At 39.6% G+C, this 26,881-nt stretch overlaps 3 protein-coding genes across 4 annotated transcripts in view; 2 read left to right on the forward strand and 1 right to left on the reverse strand.

The window, feature by feature from the left end:
• LOC110162624 (gamma-enolase) overlaps positions 1–26,881 on the reverse strand; it is a 59,879-nt gene that overhangs the window by 31,870 nt on the left and 1,128 nt on the right. Inside the window, exons 2-4 of one of the 2 annotated variants that reach the window (XM_055156936.1) lie at positions 25,287–25,388; positions 10,593–10,762; positions 7,876–8,004 (exon numbers count right to left, since the gene is read on the reverse strand). The gene's annotated coding sequence lies outside the window, so the exon portion shown is untranslated. Of the gene's footprint in view, positions 1–7,875; positions 8,005–10,592; positions 10,763–25,255; positions 25,389–26,881 lie in introns of those variants that run through there. The other variant, XM_055156935.1, reaches the window with a different exon arrangement.
• Positions 11,929–22,280, forward strand: LOC110162650 (cell division control protein 42 homolog). Its single transcript, XM_020927549.2, has 6 exons — positions 11,929–12,125; positions 16,155–16,259; positions 17,019–17,091; positions 18,719–18,828; positions 19,396–19,593; positions 21,197–22,280. Exons 2-6 carry the CDS (start codon positions 16,155–16,157, stop codon positions 21,284–21,286), a joined length of 576 nt encoding a protein of 191 aa, XP_020783208.1. The 5' UTR covers positions 11,929–12,125; the 3' UTR covers positions 21,287–22,280.
• LOC110162640 (cell division control protein 42 homolog) lies at positions 23,391–26,206 on the forward strand. Its single transcript, XM_020927541.2, has 5 exons — positions 23,391–23,510; positions 23,630–23,702; positions 25,301–25,410; positions 25,728–25,922; positions 26,108–26,206. Exons 1-5 carry the CDS (start codon positions 23,406–23,408, stop codon positions 26,204–26,206), a joined length of 582 nt encoding a protein of 193 aa, XP_020783200.1. The 5' UTR covers positions 23,391–23,405.

Below are 26,881 nucleotides of genomic sequence, written 5' to 3' on the forward strand. Positions count from 1 at the left end.
TATATATAGAATTCCGTCTTAGAGGAATATTTTTTTTTTGTGAGTAAAAGGTTTTTGCGCTTAAAAAAGAAGAGGGGCAGAGCTGAACAGCTGAAAGGTCTCCTCATATCAGGGCAGTGAGTGTTTGGACCAGAGCCCCACCCTCCACTGCAGAGCTCTCTCTCTCCTCTCCTCTCTCAAGCCTCAATGAACAAGGGATATTTAGAGAGAGAAAGAAAGAGGGAGGGAGAGAAGAGAAGATAAAAAGAGGGGGGAGGAGAATAGAGGGATGGAGAGAGAGAGAAAAGAGAGGGGGACACAGAAAAGAGAGCTGCAGTGAGAGAAAAAGAAAGAGGCGTGAGAGAAGGTTAAGAGAGGAGAGAAAGAGTGAGGATAGAGGGATATTAAAGGCAAAGAATAAAGAAAAGGTGCAAGAGAGAAAAATGAAAAACAAGAAGGGGAGAGGAGAGGTGAAAGATAAAAGTGTTGGACTGAAGAGAGAAAGCGAGAGCACAGGGTAAAAGACAGAGAAATATAAGAAAGGATAGAGAGAAATGTGGAAGTGGAAGAGTGGACAGAAAAGAGAGGGAATATGGAGAGAGAGAGAGGTAAATAAATAATAAATGTCGAAATGCAGCAGAAACAGGAAGTGCACCCGGTGACGGTGGAGCAGATGTTACGGTGACGTGGAGCTGCGAAAATCTCCATGAAACCGGATCCCTCTTTGTCTGGAATCCGCAGTACGGCATTAAACCTTTCTGTCTTCACGGAGACCCAGCCAGACCAGGTTACAGGTCAGATCTGCGGAGAGGCGACGCCGCTCACAGTCAGAACGTCTGTTTTTGAGGTGTTTTTGAGCTATAAAACCGCCTGGAATTGAATAAATGTAAAGTAGGGCTGTTTAATGTCACACTGTGGAACATTCTAGACAGAGCGATGACGTCTCCATAGAAACAAGCAGGTGATGGACCCCCAACCGAAATGTTACATAATGCACCTTTATCCTGAGCAAGAGACAGGCCAAGAATTCTCAGTGGAGACAAGATAGACAGACTTTCTTTACATGTTTTTATTAATACTGCATCAGCTAATATTGTAGTAAAGAGAATTGTGTATATATTGGGTCAAATACTTAAAAATGTGCATTGTTTTTGCAGGTAACTTGATTCAACTGACTGTAAATATCAATGGTTGCAGAACAGAGGCTTTGCACCGTCACGTGTCGCCCATGGCAACGGTACCTACGCCGCCATGACACCGGGCACGCTATGTTATTGACTTCAGTAGCATCGGAGAAACATGGGCAGGGGTCTCAAACTCAAATTACCTGGGGGCCACATTAGATAAAGTCTGAGTGAGGCTGGGCCGAATTGAGTATTCAATAAATAGCGGTTGCACGAAAAAAAATGCCGTATGTGCACAAAGAAAACATTTGCAGTGTGAGTGGCAGTAGAAACTGTATCTTCCAACGCACATATAAACATGTCACATGGTTTGTTGAATCATAAACTGGTGCGGGTTTTCCTGGATAAATTAATGAAATTTTAGTTCAGTAAATGTGGTTCTTTCATTAAATAACCTATGAAACAATTTAAATAGCAAATACCTTGATGAAACTTTGAGTGTCTTGATGATACCATAGGAAATCTCTTTGCGGTTTATGTTCTCTAGCCATAATTCCCATCTTTTTTTTTATAATTCCCTTGTTTGAGCTCCTGATGAGTCATTTCCAGAGGAACAGTGAAGAAACGAATCGTTTTATCCTTTTCAGAGCGTCTAGAACAATCAAATACACAAGAAAACCTGCCCATGTTTCTCCGATGCTGCTGAATTTAATGGTATAGCGTGCCCGGTGTCATGGTGGCGTAGTTATCGTTGACATGGGGGACACGTGACGGTGCAAAGCCTCTATTAGGACTGTTGCCATAGTATAAACAAATTAAAGGCTGTATAGAGGATTTTTTAAGGGAAGTGAAATACAGTGACAGTCCTTTTTCAAATGTTGCACATGAGTGACACCACCTTCCTCCTCCACAGCTCCTCAGTAGAAACATCTCCTCCTGCCTCTTTACTCTAAAAATCACACTTGTTTACAGCCAGTGCGTGTTCAGAATTACTGTTGAAGTGACCTGTCTAGAAATATTTTAGCGACCGACGCGTCAATTTTTAGACCCTTCGTCTGGTTCAGTCGCACCATCGCTGGAAGGAGTCTCCAAGAATCACCTCTGTCTTCGATCCTTTTCTACGGAAGCCGAGAGGGGTCACAACAAACGCAAACGCCGCAACAAACACAAATGCGACAACACAACAAAAAGCCACAACACACCAAAAAAAGCCACAACAGAAATGACTGCGGGACTCTATTTTAATGCAAACGCCTCAACAAATACAAAAGCCACAACACAAACGCAAATGCCGCAACACATTAAAAAGCCACAACACATTAAAAAGCCACAATGGAAGTGACCGCGGGACTCTATTTTCCGACAGACCAATCAAGCGGCAAGTGAAGAAGAATTACAACGTGAAAAGTAAAGGAATGGAGAAGTTGGAAATGTAAGAAAAAGCAATTTATTGTTTTATCATTATTCGTTTCACGTTGTAGTTCTTTTTCTTCACTTGCCGCTTGATCGTCCGTCAGAAAATAGAGTCCCGTGGTCACTTCCGTTGTGGCTTTTTGATGTGTTGTGGCTTTTTAATGTGTTGTGGCATTTGTATTTGTTGCAGCGTTTGCATTAAAATAGAGTCCCGCGGTCATTTCCGTTGTGGCTTTATTTGTTGTGTTGTGGCTTTTTGTTGTGTTGTCGCATTTGTATTTGTTGCGGCGTTTGCGTTTGTTGTGACCCCTCTCGGCATCCGTACTTTTCTGCTTCTCTTCTTCTTTCAGCGACCTCGAAAATGGACTTTCTTTTGCGGCAAACTGGTCATGGATTCTCGTGCAACAAACTCTGTGCGAATTACGAGGAAGTGACAGTTTGAAAAAGCGTCTAAGAACCGCTGCATAAACCACGTAATCCCCGCACGTCGGCGACTCAATTGCACTAGAAACGTCGGGAGTTTGATTGACAACCTAACAGCCAATAGATAAAGAGGGAGCCTTGTTTTCTATTGGCTAATGTTTATCTGGCCTCACTATGTTCACAGTTGATAGATTTTCTTTTTTTTTTTTTTTTTTTAGTCATCATAATTACAAGGCTGCTGCGTCTCGGTAATGGTATTTTAAACTTTCAATGACAATTTGAAACTAAAAGAAAATCCTCCATACAACCTTTAAAACAAACTGAAGTGATGTGAACTGAACTGAAGAAGCAGTTTGGATTGAATTTCTCCTTTGCTGTAAATTTAAACAAAGTACAGGGTGTCACAAACAATTTCATATCATTTCACAGGCCAGCAATTTTGGAAATTATACCTCAAGAACCTCAAACTTTCACAGAATGTATCGAAACAGATCAAGATTTTATACTGAATGTTTTATTTTTGTTCAGTTTTCATGTTTTCACTCCTAAAGAGAAGTCATTTTGCGTTTTGGAATCTTCTCGCAGACTCACCCTGACTGGGCAGCTTCAATCCAACATTTGGGAAAAAAAAACTTCACCAACTGGCAAAACAAATTTCCATAATAAACTTATGATGTTCAACACCTAAACTCTTCACTTTCACTGAGCTAGACTTGGTAGTTTTCAAGACAATTGCTTTTTAAAGTCCAATTTTTTGGGACACCCTGTATTATATCTTTTGAATGGCAAAAAGTCCTCAAACTCTCAACTTTGCTTTAGTGCCCCTTTGCACCACTGGAAAATGTTTGGTTATTTTTTGGTTGTATGTTAAGACTTAATTGGTAAAAGGTTGAATTGACTCTTTACAGATGCAAACTAAGTAGTGTTTCGTTCTGCTGTTTATTTATTGCAGCTCATGGAATATTGGCTTTGGAATATTTTAATTCATTGCACATTTGGAATATTTTTTCTGGGAAGTAATCAACAATTCAAAATATAACATCCTGTCTTTTGAACAGTGAAAAGTCCTCAAAATGTCACCTTCGCATTAGTTTCTGAACGATGAAAATCCATCCCTGTTTCCATTGTAACGATTCAAAATAAAGAATACTATAGTAACTAACAACTAAAAAAATATATCCTATCTTCTGAAAGGTGAAAAGTCGTCAAAATGTCACCTTTGCATTAGTGTCAGAATGATGAAAATATACCACTGTTTCCATAGTATTTAACAATTCCAAACATAATATTATATCTTCTGAATGGTGAAAAGTCCTCAAAATGTCGCCTTTGCTCTAGTGCCCATTTCCATCGTAACTAACAATTAAAAAATAATAATAATATCCTATCATCTGAGAGGTGAAAAGTTCTCAAAATGTCGCCTTCCTGTGAGTCTCAGAATGATGACAATTTAGCATCATTTCCATTAGGGATGGGCATGATTTGTTGGTTAATCGATAATTGATCATTAAGAATTTCAACCGAATGTAGGTTGCTGTGTGTAGTGTGACCAAACGGGGGTCTGTACATGTGTCTCTCTGCACTCAGAAGGAGTGAGACACAAACAGTCTGCAACGTACCGAAGCACAAATGCATATTTAACGATGACTTGTACACTTTCCGTTCCGGTCGGGATAAGTGTGAGTCCATGTGCACAGTGTATAAAGCAGCACATATGTATCAGTGTCCAGTGGGAAAAAGCTCACCAGGACACCGAAAACATGAAAAAGCTTTGCCAGGTGAGAGTAACGCAATGTTGATGACGAGGCCCCACCTCCCACCCCCCGTACGGTGTCCTGGTTTTGACAAACGTAAATATGGTCACACTAACTTGTATTCCACTGAGTCGTGTCCTTTAATCCAACAGAAATTGACTGCATCAGCGCACAAGAGCTGTTTTTTTTTTCCTTCTCTTAGTTTACGCAAATGAGCCATGCAGTTTAAGTTTCATTTCTGTGAGAGTTGCGCAAATCTGCATTAAACACATTATAATGTCAAACAGGCTGATGTGGCTCTAGAGTGGTTACTGTTTATATGTCATAAAGTTGAATTAATTTATGCAGATTAGTAGTGCAGATAGTAATAATAATGATGATACATTTTAATATGAAAAACATTAATGATTAATCGATAATCTATCCTTAATTCTTCCGACAATCGATTAGGAAAATTTAATCGAATGCCCATCCCTAGTTTCCATTAGGGGTGTGACGATACATGCATTCATGCCAAACTGTTTTATACAGGGGTACAGGGCCGTGCACGAGTGAGTTGGCACAATTTGCGTGTGTTTACGTTCACTACATGTGCAGCTACACGAGACTCGGCTCTTTAATAATCATGAGGAACACGTCCGTGATTGCGGTAGTGTTTCCTGCTTTATAGTTAGGGCGGTCGTCTTCACAACAATTGAGCCCCGCCTTGACTACGTCCCTCCAAACCATGAGACTCCTGCAAAACTACGGTCATCGTGCCGCAGTCCTCACTTTCACCTTTCGCCGGCACCGAAGCTCCACCCTCGCCCCCTTCCCTGCCAACAGATCTGCTCTTACTGCAGTGGACAGTGTGGACAAGTTGCTTTTTCTGGCCAGAAATATAAAAATTGAGTAAAAGTTCAAGCTGGAACTGTTAGTGAAAAGTTTTGTTTGCTGTTTACAAAGAATTTATTTTTTTTTTAAATAATATTTCATACATTTGTTGCTTATTTGAGAATATTTTATTTCACTTATCAGTATTACTAAGCACTTTGTATTTATTTTATTTTCCCGTTTGTATCATGTTAAAACAAAATGGTTCTGCATTTTGTTCAGATTCTGTACCGAAAATGAACCAACCCGTGACCTCAAAACCGAGGGACGTACCGAGCCGTGATTTCTGAGTACCATTACGCCCCTAGTTTCCATAGTAACTAACAATTCAAAACATAATATCCTCTATTTTGAATGGTGAAAAGTCCTCAAAATGTCGCTTATGAACAAGAAACTGAGACAAACGAATTCCAGGAAGCAGAAACGCATATCATCAACTCAAATAACGACTTAAAATGTGAAAATATAGATACATAAATTCAAATGAAACGTTCAGTGAGCTAGTGTTGACAAGCAGCCAATGACTGCGCGGAGTTACATCCTCATCTGTGCAAAGTCACACAGGGTCAGCCATTTTTAAATCTCCAAAAAAAACACCAGTCACATCTCCCTTCCCCAAACATCCCAACGTATCTTTAACCCCGAACCCAAATGGCACACTTTTACCTTCAAATCTGACCTAAATTCTCACAGAAATCATCAACATTTGCAGCCGATTTGGTGCAGTGAATTAGCTGGAAATGGGAGCACGCTTTGACAGAGAAACGCCGTCTTTTTTTGATATTTTAAGTCTCTAAATCGTACAAATAATGGATAAACGACGAGAGACGTGAGGGGTTTGTGCGCCGATACGCGGAGATGTGGTGTAATATTGAAGCTCGGGGCTAAAATGGAGAAAATGCATCTCCTCCTGCAGCCATTTTGAAGCAGCGCAAACACCGTAAGGTCACGGAGAGAAACAATAACGGAGAAAAAACGATAAGGAGAAGGATGGGGAAAAAGGACAAAAGAAGGGACGATACCTGCTGCTGCTGCTGCTGCTGCTGCTGCTGCTGCTGCTGCTGCTGCGGTGCCTGTCTGCCGAGCGGAGGAGTGGAGCGACAGAGCGGAGGAGGAGGAGAGGAGAGGAGAGGGGGAGGGGAGGTAATTTACACAGAGAGATGGTGCTATAGTGATGATGGGGTGCAGAGGAGAGAGAGAGAGAGAACAGAGAAGGGAGGAGGAAGAGGAGGAGAGGAGAGAGGGAATTCACACAGAGAGATGGCGCTGGAGTGATGATGGGGTGCAGAGGAGAGAGAGGAAAAGAGAGAGGGAAGGAGAGAAAGATGAGAGATCGCGCTACGGTGATGATGAGAGAGAGAGAGAGAGAGAAGAGGGGGAGGGGAAAAAGGAAAGGGTGGAGAAAGAGGAGAGAGAGAGGGATGAGGTGCAGAGGAGGAGGAGAGAAAAGGGTAGAAGGGTGGGGGAGAGAGCTGGTGATAGAGAGAGAGAAAAAGAGAAAGGAGGAGGAAGGAGAGAAGAGAGAGTGCGGAGTAAAGGAGGAAAGAAAAGGGTGCAGAGGAGAGAGGGGGAGAGAAGAGGAGAAGGGTGGGGCAAGATAGATAGATGAGAGAAAATGTGAAGATGGAAGGAAGGAAGGAAGGAGAGAGGTAGGAGGAAAAAAGAGAGAGAGTAATTCATATAGAAGAAGGGAGGAATGAACGAGGGAGGGAGACAGTGCGATGGGATGATGAGGGTGCAAAGGAGGAGAGAGGGAGGAGGAGGAAAAAAGAAAGAGAGCGATGGGAGGAGGGAGCGGATGGTGCAGTGGGGTTCAGTTTAAGTGCCTGATGTTACGTAAGAATCTGGGGCGAAGACGGAGAGATACAGACAGAGGAGAGGAGGAGAGAGGGAGGGAGGGAAGAGAGGAGGAGAGGAGGAGAGGAGGAGAACGAGCGGGAGGGGAAAAGGAAGAGACGGTTAAGAGAGAAGAGGGGGGAAGGGAGGAGAGGAGGAAAGAGAGAGAGAAGAGGGAGGAGGAAAGAGAAGAGGAAGAGAGGGAGAGGAAAGAGAAGGAGAATAGGGAGGAGAGAGAAAGAGAGAGGGGGATGAGGGGACAGAAAGGAAAAAGACCCGCAAGAGAGAGACTGAGAGAGGGAGGAGATTGAGTGTGGGAGAGACAGAAAAAGAGAGGGGGAGGAGGAGAGAAAAAGGAGAAAGAAGGGAATAGAGAGGGATGAAGAGTGTGTGGCAGGAGAGATGGAAAGAGGAGAGAGAATTGGCCCAGATTTATGACATTTCTGAGACCACTTGACAAGGATGATACTTACACTTTTATGTTGAAATGACTTGACTGTATTGGATTTTTTCAGGCCCAGACGCAGAGTGTGTGATGTGTTCGGGAGCGTCTGGACTTCCGAGCGCTCCAGAGCTCCGCGGGACCTCGAACGCCTCATAATCTGTAATTACATTCACTTTAATGAGATTAGGAATAAGAGAGAGAGAGACAGTGACGTGAGCATATGCAGTTTTATCCCTGAGTCAGATGCCCTCCCGTCCTCATGTGTGTCTCAGATGCCCTCCCGTCCTCATGTGTGTGTCAGATGCCCTCCCGTCCTCATGTGTGTCTCAGATGCCCTCCCGTCCTCATGTGTGTGTCAGATGCCCTCCCGTCCTCCCGTGTGTGTGTGTCAGATGCCCTCCCGTCCTCCTGTGTCCCTGTGTCAGATGCCCTCCCATCCTCCTGTATCCCTGAGTCAGATGCCCTCCCGTCCTCCTGTGTGTGTCAGATGCCCTCCGTCCATGTGTGTGTCAGATGCCCTCCCGTCCTCCCGTGTGTGTGTGTCAGATGCCCTCCCGTCCTTCCATGTGTGTGTGTGTCAGATGCCCTCCCATCCTCCTGTATCCCTGAGTCAGATGCCCTCCGATCGATATACAGTGTGCCCTCGTGCAGACCTGGGCATTGCACGGCCCAGCAAAAACTGGAGGGTTAAAATTTCAAGGTAAAATATTTCAGAGTTGTTTTTAACACAAAAAGTGTTATTTTAACCATTTGAAAGTTAAATGGGGGTTGGAGTTGGGGTTATTTGCCAGAAATGATATGGCTGAAGTTAATTCAACTTTCCTTAGTGTTAATTCAACTTCACTTTGTGTTAATTCAACTTGACTTAGTGTTATTTCAACTTCACTAAGAGCTAATTCAACTTCCCTTACTGTTAATTCAACTTTCCTTAGTGTTAATTTGGCTCCTCCCACCCACCACTTCAAACTAACGCGAGAAGACCAGTTTGAACCAGTTTTGTTCATAATTTCAATTTAAATTAACTCAAATAAAGTGTAAAAATAAAACATCTCTGTGTGCTGTTTAGCAAAATCAGGATAACCCTCCAAAGTGTTATCTGTTTACTCTCAAAATGTTAATATAACTCTTAATTTAGGGTTAAACAGGAACTTTGGTCCAGTGTTACTTAATTAACATTTCCAAAAACGTTAAATTAACTCTAGAACAGAGTGGACTCATATAAACCCTGAGAAAATGTTTGAACTGATTCTGTGAGAGTCCGTTTTAACTGTTCACCTTTTGCTGTGTAGAGCTAAGAGATTAATTTTAATCAAACTGACAATTTGAATGGACGCAATTAGCAAATTGCAAAGACTGCATTTTTTCAAGTACAATCATTTTACTTCTGATACTGCATAAAAAGTGCTGACTCTGTAGTTTAGATCTGTACAAACAGGATCTGAAATGTGATTCTTGTTTTCGTTTGTCAGCACAGATTTCAGTCTCTTTGTCAATTCTCCTGGATATGTTTCAAACGTGAACTTTGAACAGAATCCTAGTGTTAAAACATAAATCACAGATCTAATCTAATCTAACTGCAGTACTTCTTTAATATTTCTTCAAAATGGTTCAGCTGTCGAGGTCAATAGTTTTCTTGAAACTAAAGTGCAGCAGATTTAAATGTAGAGGATAAAAGATGACTTAGTATTTTGACGGCATCTAGTATCTAAGATTTGTACTGCAGCCAGAATCATAATCATACTTTTTTAATGCATAAAAAGACTAAAAGGAATAGGTGTATATAATTATATATATTTATTTTAGTAATTATTAATGTTGAAAATTCACAGAAATATTAGGCTGTCAGAAAAGTGTCTATTACACATAATGAAAATATTTCCTATCCATACTCCCAGAGCGTGGGTGTAAAGTAATGTCATTGTACTCTGGACTGAACTTTCTAAAATAAAGGAGGCTAAAAGTTGTGCTCCAAACAAAAATAGATACACAGATTAGGGGCATCCTTGGCGTACTCCACACAGCACTTTAAAGTGAGGAGAGGTGTCGTATTTAACCCGGATGGAGGAGTTGAAGTTACAGTACAGGGTTTGAACTGAACTGCCTTCATAAAAAAAAACAAAAAAAACACCCAAAGCCAAATTTGAGTAGTGATTGATAAATGAACTGATGTTCCAGCGTGTCAAACACATTGTAAAAGTCTAAAACTAAAATTTTGCTTTCATCATCTATAAATTCTGAGTATTCAATAAGATTATAAACTAATTGTATATTATTTGTAATGTGTAATTGTAATGTTTTTTTTTTTTTTAATAAAACCAGATTAAAACTCCTCCACCACATATGATAATGCTTTTTTAAATTCTGTTAGTCAGTATGGTGGCTAGGATTTTATAATCATTGTTCAGAAGACATACAGGACGTAAATTATCAAGTAAGAGTAAATCTTTTTTTGGTTTAGAAGAGTCGTTTAATCCCTAGGTTAATGTTGGGGGAAACTCTTCTTTAGTAATGTTTTCTGTAAATACTTCAAGGAGAAAGGGGGATAGAATTTCACTAAAAGTTTTATAAAATTCCCCAGATAACCCATCATTTCCTGGTGCTTGTTACATTTTAGTTTTTTGATTGCATCTTGGACTTCCCTCAGTGTTATGCAGCCATGACAGGGCTTTTGTTATTACAGGATTACGGGATTTGGTGCATTACATATGTCATGACCAGCAGTGATTGGTTAAATTAAAAAAGTACCTGCCAACCGTTGAAAGAACAAATCCTGATGCTGAGGTCAGACAGTTTCTACAAAGTGAAACCGGCTGATGAATCAGGCTTGGAGAATGGAGCAAATGATCACAAATGTTCAGGAAAAACATTTGTGGATTTGACTTTTTGGAGATTTGGAGATGAAAATGCCACAGCACCTAGAAGAAATGCAAGATATTTAGATTTAACATGAATTCGTCTCTTAAATTCAGTAGATATGAGTTGAAATTTGATCTGTTTCTGTATGTAATATTGTATGGCTGAATGGAAAAGTACACATCATATCATTCTATCTATAGCACTGCACTTAAAAAAAAATCTGTCAGTAGAGCAGCAAGATTAACTGTGATCGAATCAAAAACATAATTTGAATGGACGCAATTTTTTGAAGTACAATAATTTAACTTCTTATACTGCATAAAAAGTGCTGACTCTGTGGTTTATATCTGTACACACAGGATATGAAATGTGATTCTTGTATTCCTTTGTCAGATCAGATTTCAGTCTCAGTGTCATTTCTCCTGGATATGTTTAAAATGTGAACTTTGAATAGAATCCTAGTGTTAAAACATAAATCACAAATTCCAATCTAATTGCAATAGTTATTTAGTATTTCTCCCAAATGGTTCAGCTGTAGAGGTCAATAGTTTTCTTGAATCTAAAGTGCAGCAGATTTAAATGTAGAAGATAAAGGATGACTTAGGCAGTATTTTGGCGACATCTAGTGTCTAACGTTTGTATTGCATCCAGAATCAGAATCACGCTCACAATTATACTTTAAAAAAAAAAACTATACATATTTATTTGAGTAATTATTAACGTTGAAAATTCACAGAAATACTAAGCTATCAGAAAACATTCTATTACACATCTAATAAATAAATAAATAAATATATCGTAGGTCTTCGCAGTAAAACGCTTAGTTACAAAACATGACAGAGTTGTTTGTTTTAAGTTTAAAATTCACAAATTACAGCAGCAGAATAATGCAAGAGGTCTCGAATAATGATTGGTCCCCAAAGATCTGTTTCCTCATTTAGATTCTGATCAAGCTGCCAAAAAGCATATACACGAAACAAAATGGACTCAAAATAAACCAAATAACGAAACACAACCACTATAAAAAACAAAACAAAAAAAAAAAATATATATTTCCAGACAATAAAACAGATCAAAAACAAAAAAGTTTTTAAAACGTACAATATTTATAGAAAATATCTATAATGTAACAGTATCACGCTCCCCTTTTATTTTATTTTGTTAAGTGTATTTCAGTTTTTCTCTTCCCATGTGTCGTATGTGTTGTCTGTGTGATTTTGACCTGCCTGGTTGTCTCCGTTCTTGCATTGTCTTGTATCTGAATATGCTGAATAAAAATAAAAAAGTAAATAAATAAAGAAAATAATAATAATGATTGGTTGGTGACTTCCTGATTCCTCGGTGCGTGCGTAAAAGCGCGGTGAGGAGGGGCGGGACGGAGCAGCGCACCGGCCGAGCTCAGAGCGACTGAGGCAGGACGAGGTAAGAGCTGTCACCGCTGCTGCTTTTTTCTTTTTAAACTAGTTTAGGAAATTATAGTGAGAAAAAAACCTATAGCTCTACCATTTGCTCTGTTAGTTAGGTTAGTTAATTCTACGGATTATTTTAAAGCTCGACTCGCAGTAAATGGGCGCGCGTGAGAGCGACGTTTTGACCGGTTTACTTTGGCCGTAGACTGCTTCACTTACAAGCAGCAATCTGTGGAATTCAAAAGACATTTCAGGAAACTTTTAGTCAAGTAAAGACACAGACTCAAAAATTACACGCATTTTGACAGGTTAATATAATTTTTTCTCATCCTGACTTGGTTTGGTGGGGTAGTACCTGTAGTCAGTATTTATCATAGTTTTACAGGAGTTAAGTGTCAGTTTATGAAGAAAAATAGAAAATAAAAAGTGGTAAAATACCGCAAGTAACTAAAAACAGAATCCCTCTTTCTATGTTATCAGCTGGTAGGTGAATACTAACGTGTGCATTAGGGTGCATCATTTGCCCAACTTTTTGAAATTTTTTTGAAAATCAATCTGTACCTAGTATTAATTTTTTACACTTTCCAAAGTAAACTTCTGTGAGAAATTTCATGAAATTCTCTTGATGTTTACTGGGTCCACCAAGTCTCTGAAGTTCAGTGCCTGCAGAAGCCTTAAATCTGAGCTGAAACATCAGTTTTTCTTTAATAACATCCTTACTCTTTCTGGAAACTTGGGTTCACAAACCCTGAGTCGTACCTGTCATTGAGACGCTCTGGTGACGTCACACTCACTTATTCCACTTTTTTTATACAGTTTATGATCACTACAGAAAGAACAAACTTTATGTCTCTCATTTCATCTTTGGACTTTGTGGATTTTGGATAATTATGAAAAAACACTCAAAATCTTCATAAAATTGTCATATCTAAGAAAGTTATGAAGACAGCAATATAAAATTGGTACTAAAAGATGTGCAACAGCAACATTTATATTCAACTTTCACTGACACCATGACCCTAATGGATTATTTTTAAAGTTATTTGAGAAAAACAGATTTTTGTGCCAGAGCTTTATGGACTCCTTTAGGATAGAACTTAAGAGTCTTGGTGAACCCAGTAGATTTTATTCAATTGAGCAAATATTCTGCTTTTTTTTTTTTTTATTGATATTGTCACATTTTAAAATTGGGTACAAGTTGAATTTCTGACACTGGGGCAAATGATGCACTCTCGTGTACATGGGCCAGTGTGTGTGTGTTAGGGATGTGACGATATCCAAATCTCACGGTGTGATATTATCATGATATTCATTTCACAGTACAATATTTATTGTGGTATTTTGGAGTGGTTAATATAATTGTAGACTGGATACTTTTTGCATTTAAAATACGTTGACAAGATTTAGGTGTGAATCATTATCGTTATAATCCTAAGCATTAAAGTAAAAACATTTCTTCATGTTGTCTGCAGTGAAATGAATCATGGGATATGTAGTTCCCAATGTTTTTTTTAGCTGTTGCTACTATAAAACAATGCATTTAACCAAAGGAACTTGTAATTCAGTATATTGTGACAGCTCTCGATATTACTGTGAGACTTTTGACGATTCGATATCACAATATTTCAGTTATTGTTACATCCCTAGTGTGTGTGTGTGTTTGTGTGTGTGTGTGTGTGTGTATGATCATCTACATGTATTGGTTTGTGTGTAGGTAGTGTGTATGTGTGTATACCAAAAGAGAGTAGATATTCTTTCCTGCTCTCATAAAAGATTAATTTTGTGTTGTTTTCTGTAAATAGTTCTGACGTCTTGTATCCTGTTCTATTTGTTAACAAGGTTAGGCAAAATAAGTGTTAAAACTTCAGCCTAAACCCCTTTGGTCTGTAGAATAACTTTAGTGATATGCATCATTTCTGTGTTAAATCATTGTAATAATATGATGAATGATTATGTTATTTGATAGAGAAAAATGAACTAAAATTAAAAAAAAACTGTCAGCAAAACGCATAGACAGTTCACGCACAAGTGGCATTTTTCTGACAGCTTAAACATTAATTTAATTAATTTAAGTTGTTGCCATTACTTTTCATCTGTTAAATCATAACTATTGTGTAATTTATTTTGGCCCTTGTTAACATTATGGTTGCTCGGTAACAAACCTTTACGTATGTCACATCTGCTGTCTTGGCAAAAACTACAAAACTAGAAATAACTAGGCAAGATTTTTTGTTAAATTTTAAATCTAATCATGTTGAATATGTTTTAGAGCAGACATGTCAAACTCAATTAGATTATATGTATAACTCCAAGCTACATTATAGGTCTTCTGATTGTCACGTTGGCTGTTTTGCTAATTGAAAGTGTGTACTTGAGTCAGGTTAGGCCTAGTTACCTTATTATAGTGAATAAAATGTAAATAGCCTATAGGCCTAATACATCGTGACTGCTGACAGCTGGATCCAAATGTGGAGTGCAGCTTTGCCTCTTACACACGTTGTTTGGGTCCAGTGTTTGGTTAAACCTGAGCACAATCATCAGTTTGTGGAAGCGTCTTCACTCGGACTATTGTATCTCTAAATGAGTGGAATGTGGAGTCTGCAGCTCTGAGTTTGTGTTCTGTAAAAGAGCTGTTTATGCTCCAGCAGACCAGCACTAGACCAGACCAGAGCCAGACCAGACCAGAGCAAACCAGACCAGCAGCAGACCAGAGCAAACCAGACCAGCACCAGACCAGAGCAAACCAGACCAGCAGACCAGACCAGAGCAAACCAGACCAGCAGCAGACCAGACCAGAGCCACACCAGACCAGAGCAAACCAGACCAGACCAGAGCATATCAGACCAGACCAGCAGCAGACCAGCACCAAAAAAAAGTGCATATTTGGCTGTAGTTCAGCATAAAATAAATAAACCAGGACTAATCTTGGGCTTGAGAGAGGGAGAGAGACAGAGACCGAGTCCTGACACTCAGTCCTGGTTCAGTTTTGGTTTAGTCCTGTTTTACACATGGTTTAGATCTGTTTTAGTCCTGGTTTAGTCATTTTTCAGTCCTGATTTAGACCTGGTTCAGTTCTGGTTTAGTCCTGCTTGCAACAAAACAATCTGAAGAGCCGCTTGGGAGCTGAAAGAGCCAGCTGCTTTTAGTGAGCCAAAAGAGCCGGTTCTCTAAAAAGAACTGGAATACCCATCACTAGTAGCTAGAATGTGATGCAAAAATGCCACTAGTCTGACCTGCTGTCTGTAAATATGACACAAAGAGTCAGAATAACAATAAATGTTGCCTAAATAAATCCAATTTAACATCCACTAGAGCCAAACCTAAGTTTTTTAAACAATTCAAGATTTACAGTGAATTTTTACATCACTAAACATATCAGCGATCATATCGGCGATCGGTAGCTCCAACTCCCATTTTATCAGTGTCATATCGGCCACAACAAAATCCATATTGGTCAGGCTCTAGTTCAGACCATGCAGACCATATGTGGCTAGCACTCATGCCTCACAGCAAGAAGGTTCTGGGTTTGATCCCCGGGTCGCCTGGGTCTTTCTGTGTGGAGTTTGCATGTTTCTCCCCGTGTCTGGATGAGTTTCATCCGGGTGCTCTGGTTTCCCCCATCAACCCAAAACATGCTCCAGGTCCAGAACAGTTGATAGTCAAGGTCAGTTAAATACAGTCAATTCAATCATTGTGTCCTTAGGCAAGACACTTCACTCACATAGTCTAGTATGAAAGTGTTATGTGTGTGAGTGAGTGATGGTGGTGGTTGGAGGGACTGTTGGTGCTGATTGGCATGGCAGCCGTGCCTCTGTCAGTCTGCCCCAGGGCAGGTGTGGCTACAACAGTAGTTTACCATCACCAGGTATAGAGTGAATGAATAATACTGAATAATGCTCTGTAAAATGTCTTTGGGGACAAAAAATGTCTGTGAAAAGCGCTATATAAATAAAGACTTACTCTTATGCAGTAGTGTGTGGTGGTTGAAGAGAGAGTAGTAGTAGTAGTAGTAGTAGTAGTACTTGTTGTGTATATTTCACAGATGCAGACCATAAAGTGTGTGGTGGTTGGAGATGGAGCCGTGGGTAAAACATGTTTGTTGATTTCGTACACGACCAACAAGTTCCCGTCTGAGTACGTCCCCACAGTGAGTATGAACTACACATACATGGAATACTAATACTTTACAAAGCTAACACGTGGAATACTGCACTTCTGTGTTCACATGTGTACTGGTGTGGTCCTGGTGTAGTCCCGGTTTAGTCCTGGTTAAGTGTTAGTTTATTCCTGGTTTAGTCCTGGTCAAGTCCTGGTTTAGTCTTGGTCTAGTCCAGGGCGATCCTTCCAGTCCCATCCATACAGGTAAAAAAGAGATACTGTATTTTAAACCAAATCATTTCCCCTTTTTTGGTTCCTTCCTGTAACGCTGTTTGGATCACACAGAGGTAGTCTGCGAGCCGTGCCCAGTTCTCATCATGATAATAATAAGCTGATGAGTTCTGAGGAGAGTGAAAGTAGACGGAGTTGTTTTAGTTGTGCAGACTAGATTTATGTGAGCGTGTGCAGGAGATTCTGATCTTATCTGATCTGGCCAGTTTCACTTTTTAAGAAGCGACTCCCTGCAACTCGGTATTTTGTCCGAGGGTGGGACTTCATTTTCTATTTGAACTATGGCAACCCCCTTTTAAAAAATGTTTTCCTTTTCACCTGAGCTGCCAAGTCTAAAAAAATTGACTTTTTGACAAGATAATGAATTCTGTCAAAAAATTATAACAAAAACACATCCAATTTCTTTTACTTTCATGGCATCAGTGGAAAATACAGCACACAGGCGTTACAGAGCTTTGACTGACATGGAACACTAAGGCCCACTTCCTTTTTTAAAACTATTGTATTTGTGTTCCAGGTGTTTGATAACTATGCTGTGACTGTGATGATCGGAGGAGAGCCCTACACTCTGGGACTGTTCGACACTGCAGGTTCAGTGTTCATTTTTGTGTTTAGAGTCATGACACTAACATTTCAACACTTGCTTTTGATATTCAAGCCATAGTATGCAACATTTTACCCATAAACAGACAAAAATGAAAGCTTAGAGTTTTTTTTTGTTTTTTTATTCCACTGAAAAACAAAGAAAAACTTGCATCTTTACCATAGACTGTACATATAATTGGACATATCCAATTGTAGCTGTCACGTTCCAAATAGGAAGTTGTCATGTGGGCTCTTGGCTCCAGTTGACTTACACTGGAATATTGTGGTTCCTCTCTCTGTAACTGCTGCTGTGAGCCTCATCATTTTGGTCTTAAAATGTTTGTATTAACCCACTATGTGATCCTGGTGTTTTGGGTTTTTTTCCTGCTATTTTGTTTGTTTAAAAAATCCTGTGGGTGACGTCACACTTTAGTCCACACCTTTGGGTCCGGTCAAGCGGTAACGGAGGGAAACAGGCAGATTTTTTTACATTCAAATGTCTCTTATTCAGAAACTAGAGGGACTATTGAAATAAGTAAAGTATCAGAATGTAGGAAAGAGTTACACTCCAACAGGGTCAAGTTAAACCTGTGATATTCTTTCAAGTTGTTGACAAAAAATTTTAAAAACTCATGTCGGTAACGGAGGGAATGAAATATGCAGCACTTTTTGGGCAATAAATACAAAGAGTGATAACTAGTGGTTCTCACTTCCATATCCTTAACAAACTGGTTTGAATATTTGCTTCATATAGTTTTCTATCATATGGTACAAGATTAGGTTGAAAAACCTCTTACTTTTTGACTCATGAGATTTTTTTATTAAGAAAGGTCATGGTAACGGAGGGAAAAGTAACGGAGGGAAAATTGTGCAAACAAGTAGAAGGTGCAGGATTTTACATCATTTGTGGCTTTTTTCTTCTGAATACTTTAATATTACTTCAAAATGAAAGGAAACTATTTCTATAAAATATGTCAGTCCTTCCAAGCAAATTTTTATCATTTAAATTTGTTTTTTTGAAAAATATTGTCCCTTCATCAACAGTTCAAAGATGGAATAACACAAGATATGATGAAATACATCCATTTATTGACATGATTTGCAGGTCTTTGAAATTTGGGAAATAATTTTTGTTCCATGTTTCATACATGGTCTGTTTAAAACGTATGGAACTTTAGAACCAAAAATGGTACAGAAAAAAGTTAAACAGTTTCATAAACTAGAGTACATATGTATCTGTTCAATACATTTTTATATCAGATGCATTAACTTGAATTTTTGGCCTTGCTGTTTACTTCTGCTTGACCGGGCCCCTTTATACAATCTATGGTCGTTACTGTAAGTGGGTTTGCATCTCCATAAACGTGACTCCTCTTGCTTGTTACCATGGAAATGTTGTTCCGTTAGCTTCTATCCTCCACAGTGACGTGACACTTTCATAAAGTTAACATGATGTTACTTAAATGTTTGATACCAAATTTGATAAATTAAATATAATAATGAATCATGACTGAAAATCACATTCTATTGTCTAAAGAAAGAATCAGTACTGAATATCCAAATCAAGTTTAAAATGTTATATCGTGACAACACTACAGTAAATTAACCATAGGAGTTTTAATGTGTGTGCAGGTCAGGAGGACTATGACCGCCTGCGTCCTCTCAGTTACCCTCAGACTGATGTGTTCCTTGTCTGCTACTCTGTAGTGTCCCCTTCTTCCTACGAGAACGTCAAAGAGAAGGTCAGCCTCTGCTCCTCTGACCCTCTCTGCTATTACTCTGACCCTCTCCTCTCGTCCTCTGCTCCTCTTTACTCTCTCTTCTCGTCCTCTGCTCCTCTTTACCCTCTCTTCTCGTCCTCTGCTCCTCTTTACCCTCTCTTCTTGTCCTCTGCTCCTCTTAACCCTCTCCTCTCATCCTCTGACCCTCTTCTCCTCTGACCCGCTCCTTGTCTTCTGACCCTCTCCTCTTCTCTTCTGACCCTCTCCTGTTCGCCTCTGACCCTCTCCTCTGCTCCATCTCACCCTCTCCTCTTTGCCTCCGACCCTCTCCTCTCGTCCTCTGCACTTCGTTACCCTCTCCTCTCGTCCTCTGCACCTCTTTACCCTCTCCTCTCGTCCTCTGCACCTCTTTACCCTCTCCTCTCGTCCTCTGCACCTCTTTACCCTCTCCTCTCGTCCTCTGCACCTCTTTACCCTCTCCTCTCGTCCTCTGCACCTCTTTACCCTCTCCTCTCGTCCTCTGACCCTCTTCTCTTCTGACCCTCTCCTCTGCTCTATATATCTTGGTTGATTCTCTTCTCTCTCCAGTGGGTTCCGGAGATTAACCACCATTGCGTCCACACCCCATTCTTGCTCGTGGGCACACAGATAGACCTCAGAGACGACCACAGCGTTCTGGAGAAACTGACCAAGAACAAGCAGCGCCCCCTAATGCCTGAACACGGAGAGAAACTGGCCCGAGATCTCAAGGCTGTGAAATATGTGGAGTGCTCTGCTCTCACTCAGGTAAAGCTGCGTTCAGACCGCGGCGTCAAGACATCTAGTTTCCATGCAGAGTCTATACGGACGCGCGTCTAGGGCATCTTCAGGCGTCAGAGCGGCGAGAACCTGGCGCTGACGTGTTGCATGTTGAGCGTTCTGACGCCAATGCACAGGAAACGCGTCCAGAAGTTGAAAAAGCTGAACTTATGGCATAGAATGCACCGCGTCAGCCAATCAGGGACTATCCAGTGAAGTAGCGATGTTATTACCCAGAAGAAGGAGAAGAAAGAAAAAGACCCGGGAGTAGGGGTGGGCGTTATCTCGATATTTTAAATATATTGAGATATTTTTAAAACTTGATATGGATTCTGACATATCGTATATATCGATATAATGTTTATATTCAATTCTGGTTTTTGCCTTCTCTGTGCCCCCACCTCCCTGACTTTGCTGCTTGTGTTTCATTCACTCCTCACTACCGCTGTGAATGCCCAAAGTTGGTGTCAGAGAAAAACTTCTAGCACCACGAACCTTTTCCACCATTTACAGACAAAACCATCAGCAGCACATCCTCATATTCCATCAAGTCGTGTCCTTTAGTCCGAAAGAAGCTGAACCGCAATAGTGGCAGTAGTGGACTGTTTATGCAAATGAGCCATGCGCTTTCAAGTTTCGTTTCTGTAAAACATAAACTCACGTGCGCAAAACTGCATTAAACACATTATAATCTCACATGGGCTTATGTGGCTCTAGAGTCATTATGGTTTATATGTTATAAAGTTTAATAATGTAAAGTTTATTTATGTAGAATATTTTAATTCATAATGTGTAACTTGTGTTGTTTTATTTATGAATGAAAAGAAGGCAACATATATTATTTATTTTATTTTACAGTAAAATTATTATTTATGTAATATGGGATTGTTATCATCTTAAATGTGGCAGAAGCTCTTTGTTCCTATATGAACTGTCGAACTTTTTGCACTTCAATTAAAAAAGACCTTGTGGAATTTGTCAGATTTGTTTTTGCAGTAGTTTTGGGGGGTTATTTTTCCCATACAGATATTGAGATATATATCGTATATTGAGATATAGCAAAATATATCGAGATATATTTTTTGCTCCATATCACCCAGCCCTACCCGGGAGCCACAAACACCAGAACAAGAAATCTATGCCGCGTCTTTAACAGAGTGTAAATATATATGTATGCTGCAGCCACCGAGCCGATTACCTCCGCTGATGGGTTTTAATAAATGCACTAAAGTCACTCTCTCAACCGTGAAAACAAGGCACTCACAGACCACAGCGGATGCCTTAGACGTGCGTCAAGTCATTTTCTCCCATTCGTCCACGGTGTTCAAGATGCACATCAGGTGTGTCTGATCTCAAATGCAAAGGCGTCCATCTAAAGGCGTCCAGCCAATTTTTGGACGCCGCGGTCTGAACGCAGCTTGAGGCTACACAGTTGATGCTAACGAAGTTCTTTACAGTCACCATAGTTTGATGAAATACAAAATACAGAGACTCGTTGTAGTATCTCGCCAATCTTGGTACTTTTCCTTAGCCGGTATTTGACCTGAGCAGAAGTGTTTGTGTGATTCATGAGCTGATGTTGTCTTCACAGAGAGGCCTGAAAAACGTGTTCGACGAAGCCATCCTCGCTGCTCTGGAACCTCCAGAAACAAGGTCCAAACAACGCTGTGAAATACTGTAGAACTAAACTGGGACTACATCAGGACTAGACCAGAACTAAACCAGGACTAAACCAGGACTAAACCAGGTCTAAACCAGGACTACACCAGGACTAAACCAAGACCTGACTGGATTTACACCCGTACCAGAACAAAATCAAAACCACACTACACTTGCAGGCCCACAATGCAATCCCCATGGTTACCAGAATATTCCGGGTAATTGCTTTATTACCTTGTTTTAACATGATACACTGGAAATACCTAATGTTAATATCTGTGCCTCTGTGTCTGGCATATATTAAGTTATACAGAGTTTTATTAAGACTAACATGTGAATAATGTATTTTGTTACTGTGCAATAACACCTGTTTGAGCCAATGTTACACTCATAATGTGTTACTTTTAATTCACCAGCTAACGCGCTAATAATTTGAATTATTCTTACGTGCTCCTGGTGTGTGTGTGACAGGTTTTCACGTTTTTCTAATCTGACTTGATTAGGTGGATAGTACCTTTCTGTGTTAATTATTTATCATAGTTTTACATCAGTGAAGAGGCAGTACAAAAAAATAAATAAAAAAATACAGGAAGTTGTAAAACAGAATCGCTCTGCCTATGTCACCAACACAAGACAATTAGTGCACAAAGAAGGGCTTTTCTGACACCTTCATTTAAGTAAATAAAGGTGTTGTCATTTATTTTGATTTCTTTAATAAAAACTATTGTGTAATTTAGACGAGTGTTGGCCCTTTTTTGGTTGCTCTTGGTATTAGTTATGGAATTACCTCTACCTAGGTCAGATCTGCGGCCTGTGTCCAACCAGGGAATAAAATTTTTAACTTTACAAGAAAAAATAGACACATATAGATCAGATTTTTTAGTAAAACGTTAATTATACTGATGTTAACTGATGTTTTAGTGAAATGAGCAGTCAAACCTGTCATACTCACTTTAACTAGTGAGTGAATGTAACTCTACACATGTGGAAATTGTGGGTGTATTAATAAAATCTTAATATTTATTTTCAAGAAAGTTGCATTTTTCTTTTTATTCATTGATTTTTGTATTATTTACTTTAGTGTGTTGATATTTTCACTTGAAAGAACTGCCTTTAAAACTGTGAATGCAGAGATCAACTACAAGTGGGCAAAGTTTCAGAGGATAATGCCTAATAGAGTCTGCACATCTCAATAGGCCCATGTACGACGCTATAAGGATATAAATCCTATTTCAACAATTGTTTCAGTATCTCACGTATGGGAGGCAGGACTTCCTCGTGCTATAACAGCATCCTGGTACATCTCCACTTTAGCATCCGGCACATCTCCACTTTAGTTTAAGTAAGCACACTCTTCTCGCTCAAGGAGAGGAAGAGTCCCTCCTCTGTGTCCTGCAGCATCACAGCACTGTCCTTAACCACCAACCTCCCAGTTAAGCCCAACCTGCTGCTGTAAAACAATAAAAACATGTTGGACTTTAATCTCTTGCCTATTAGATACATTCACAGCAATAGTCATAGAGGAAACCCAAACCAAAAAAGAAAAAAAACTACAAAAGGATCAAATGAGGACTGTATACAAGGACTAAACCACCAGAACTAAGTCAGGAATAAAAGTAACTCAATAACTGCAGTGACAGGAGCAGGGACACCAGAAGAAGTCAACGTGGTTTACGTGGCTGCACCAGACAAGGTAATGTAGTAGCAGCAGCAGTAGTAGTAGTAGTTGTTGTAGTAGTATCATCAATAGCCCAGTGGTAGTAGTAACAGCAGTACAGGGTTCCCATCGTCATGAAAATCCTGGAAAAGTCATGGAATTTTAGTATCTCTTTCACGCAACTAGAGCGTTGTGTTAAGTTCTCATGAGGCTATTATGATCATTTCTAAACATGCGCCTTTTATTTAAAAGAGACGACAATAAATGCACTGACAGTATTATGAATGTTAAAAACTATAATCCCAAACCATAAGGTGAGTGGAAAGAGTTAACATTTCATATTTAGACCTAAAAGTCTGATCAATTCTACACATGTAGGAGTAGTTTTGAAACTTTAGTCAGTGAAAAAGTGGGAACCCTGGCAGTAGTAGTAGTAGTAGCAGCAGCAGTCCTTGTAGTAACAGTAGTATTCTTGTCTCCACAGATGCAGACAGTGAAGTGTGTGGCGGTGGGTGATAGTGAAGCTAACAAAACAGAGATGCTGATTACTTGCATCACAGGACACTATACAGAAGAATATGTCCCCACAGTAAGACGCCTCTTTTACATCAAATTATTCATCAACCAGGACTAAACCAGGAGTAAACCAGTACTACTGAACCATTTATATTATGACTAAAATGTCAGACTTGTGTGTGTCTCTGTCAGATTGTTGATAACTACGCTGTGACTAGGATGATCGGAGGAGAGCCATACACTCTGGGACTGTTCGACACTGCAGGTCAGAGGTGAATGATTTGGGAAAAATAGCTTATACCTTATCAAATAGCTTTTCTCCTCTAGTTTAAATTAGAATCTACCACTAAAATCTGTCACACTTCGCATAAAGGACACTGAACATTCTGTACGTAGGAGGAGATACAAAAAAAACCAAAACATCCTACTTTTCCTATAATAATAATCATCATCTTTATTTTTGAACAGGTTCGATAGTGGTTCACATACAATCACAACATTATTTTCACCATGATAACCGAGACACCAAATTTCAAATACCAAAAACTGCACTAAGATCAAGAACAATTCAAACAGAGCGGTTTAGCAGAATCAGCTGACATCAGTAAATCATTTGTGACTTTAACAAGGACAGTATCTGTGCTATGGTTCACTTTAAAACCAGACTTAAACTTTCACTTGAACTTTAGATAAAAAGCACAGTTTAGAGGAGGAGTTAGATATTCACTGTTTTAAAACAGTCAGGAAATACTCCAGCTGGAGTAAAAGATTGTAAATATGTATTAAAAATGCCACCAACTAGAAAAAAAAAATCCTTTAGTAGTTTGGGCAGGTATTTTATACAATGCCTAGACCTACACATTCTATTTACACTTTGCAGCGGATGTCATTAACATTCTCTGGGGGTGTGATGCTAAAAGGTTCTAGGTCTCTGAAGCTCTGTTACTCAAGTTAGACTTTAATCTGAACTTTGTTTTAGCACAAAGAAGGGACTTAGCTGGAGCTATAACAGGAGAGCTGATTTATGCTGTTAAACAAGTTCCTCTCAAATAACATTACATCCACAAGCTCCAGATCAAACCTAAACACGAACATGAACACAGGCTCCTGAAAATGGGTTGTTTAAATCTATTTTGTATTTTTTCTTGATTTTCAGACTATTTTATAAATTATTTTGCATTCTTTGCTCATGTATGCGCTGTGTCACCATGGTAACTGCTGAATATTCCACCATATACATACACTCACCATATACATACATACTGTAACGTGTGGTAGTGATCCGACAGAGAGCGCTAGCTATAGCCCTTAACATGTGCTCTGGGATAGCTGAGAGCAGAGCGAGACTTACTGATTTCCACTGATACTTGGTTTATTACACATTTAGAAACCATACTATGCCAGGTGTCCACGGCGCTAAGTCTGAATCATACATGAAATAGGAAATAGTCCGTTTAACACTGGTACCGCACATTACTTGAGTTGTAGAGCACAGAGGTGTGTGTCCATTACATTACACAGCACTGCAACAAGCGAGTGACCTGTGACCTGTGACCTTACAGTATAATAAAAAATAAAAGGGGCGCCACCTGATGGCGCAATCAAGTATTACAGTATCAATAATAATATAAATGTAATACTGATTGTTACAATACATACATACATACATACAAACACTCACCATATACATACATACACTCACCATATACATACATACACTCGCCATATACATACAAACACTCACCATATACATACATACACTCACCATATACATACATACACTCACCATATACATACATACACTCGCCATATACATACCTTTGACATAAACATTCATCTGCAAACAAACCTCCTTTTGTGCAGTTCATGAAGACTATGACCGCCTGCGTCCTCTCATTTATCCTGATACTGATGTGTTCCTCGTCTGTTTCTCTGTGGTGTCTCCCTCCTCCTACGAGAACGTCAAAGAGAAGGTCAGAAACACTTCAAGAGGGAGTGTTAGCACTTCTTTGTGGTAACACATAAATGTGCTAACACATAACATGTTCAGATCATCCGTGTCATCATCTGTGTCAGGGCAGTTTAAGGAGAGGAAAAGCCAAAAGTGAGATTCTTCTGTGTCTTGCAGCATCACAGCAGCCTCTAAGGGAAGTTTCTGTATTTAGTCATTTTAGCTCTGGAGAGAGAGAGACAGACTAAATCTGCAGGATTACTGAAACATGTGTGACTCCAGGGACGTTTGTGATGAGGGCACTACATTAGACATATGTTTCCTTTCTCTCTTCTCCAGTGGGTGCCTGAGATCACCCAGCATTGCCCCAACACCCCGTACTTGCTCGTGGGCACACAAACACATCTCAGAAACGACCACAGTGTTCTGAAGAAACTGGCCAAGAATAAGCAGCGCCCCCTACAGCAAGAAGATGGGGAAAAACTGGCTAGAGACCTCAAAGTGAAATATATGGAGTGCTCTGCTAAAACTCAGGTAGAATACAGCCTAAATGATGATGTTACTGTGGCAGAGTGGTTATCCTGTCTCCTCCTCTCAGTAAGGAGGTTGTGGGTTAGACCCCAGATCTCTCTGAATGGTTGGTTGTGCATGTTCTCTCTGATACTGTGGCAGAGTGGTTAGCCTGTCTACTTCTCGCTCTTTTTTTCTTTTTTGTTCAGGAGGGCTTGGATCAAGTGTTCACTGAGGCCATATTAATCGCTTTGGCAAAGGATAATCCGGATGGGACTAAATCCAAGAAGAGCTGCGTCCTGCAATAGACCACAGATAAAGTTTGAGTTTCTACAGACTTAAAGAAGACTGGCTGTGCTGGTGTGTGTGTGGAATCCTATGTGTATCATAAATTGTGTACATTACAATATTAAAAGCATGCTGTTATTTTAGTTTACTGTGGCTTTAACTTCAAAACAATCAATAAGTAGATTCTAAAAGTATATAGTTTTTTTATTTTGTGTGACCACATCTATTCAGGTAATGCGTTTTTAAATAGCTTTCTAACAGCTTTTTAAGAGGGAAAACACAATTTAAATGTTGAGCTTGTACCTAATTAATGACAATCTTTTACCTAACTATTTTCAAAAGTTCAATGTTCGACTCAGATTTCAGCCAAGATCTTACTGTATAGTCTTTATTTAAACAGCAGGTGGTGGTATTTAGCTGTGTGTTTACAAGGCTGTGTAGTAAACCCATAGAAGTAATACGCATTGGTTCAATAAATGGCTCTACTTGGTTATCAGTGATGGGTTTGTTCCTAATATTTGTCTGTATGTATTGGCTGGGATTCAGAATACACACTTCTTACTAAATAAAATAAAACAAATACTAAGCAATAGATAGAGATATTGTTCTGGATTTGCTATACAACTGCATATGTACACTACACAGATAACATTACATTTAGTTCATAGACTTTTTAATCCAGTCTATTAGTTCCA

Source organism: Boleophthalmus pectinirostris, unplaced genomic scaffold (genome assembly GCF_026225935.1).
Source record: "Boleophthalmus pectinirostris isolate CB_2022bp ecotype Guang Dong unplaced genomic scaffold, ASM2622593v1 HiC_scaffold_21, whole genome shotgun sequence".
Classification (NCBI taxonomy): domain Eukaryota; kingdom Metazoa; phylum Chordata; class Actinopteri; order Gobiiformes; family Gobiidae; genus Boleophthalmus; species Boleophthalmus pectinirostris.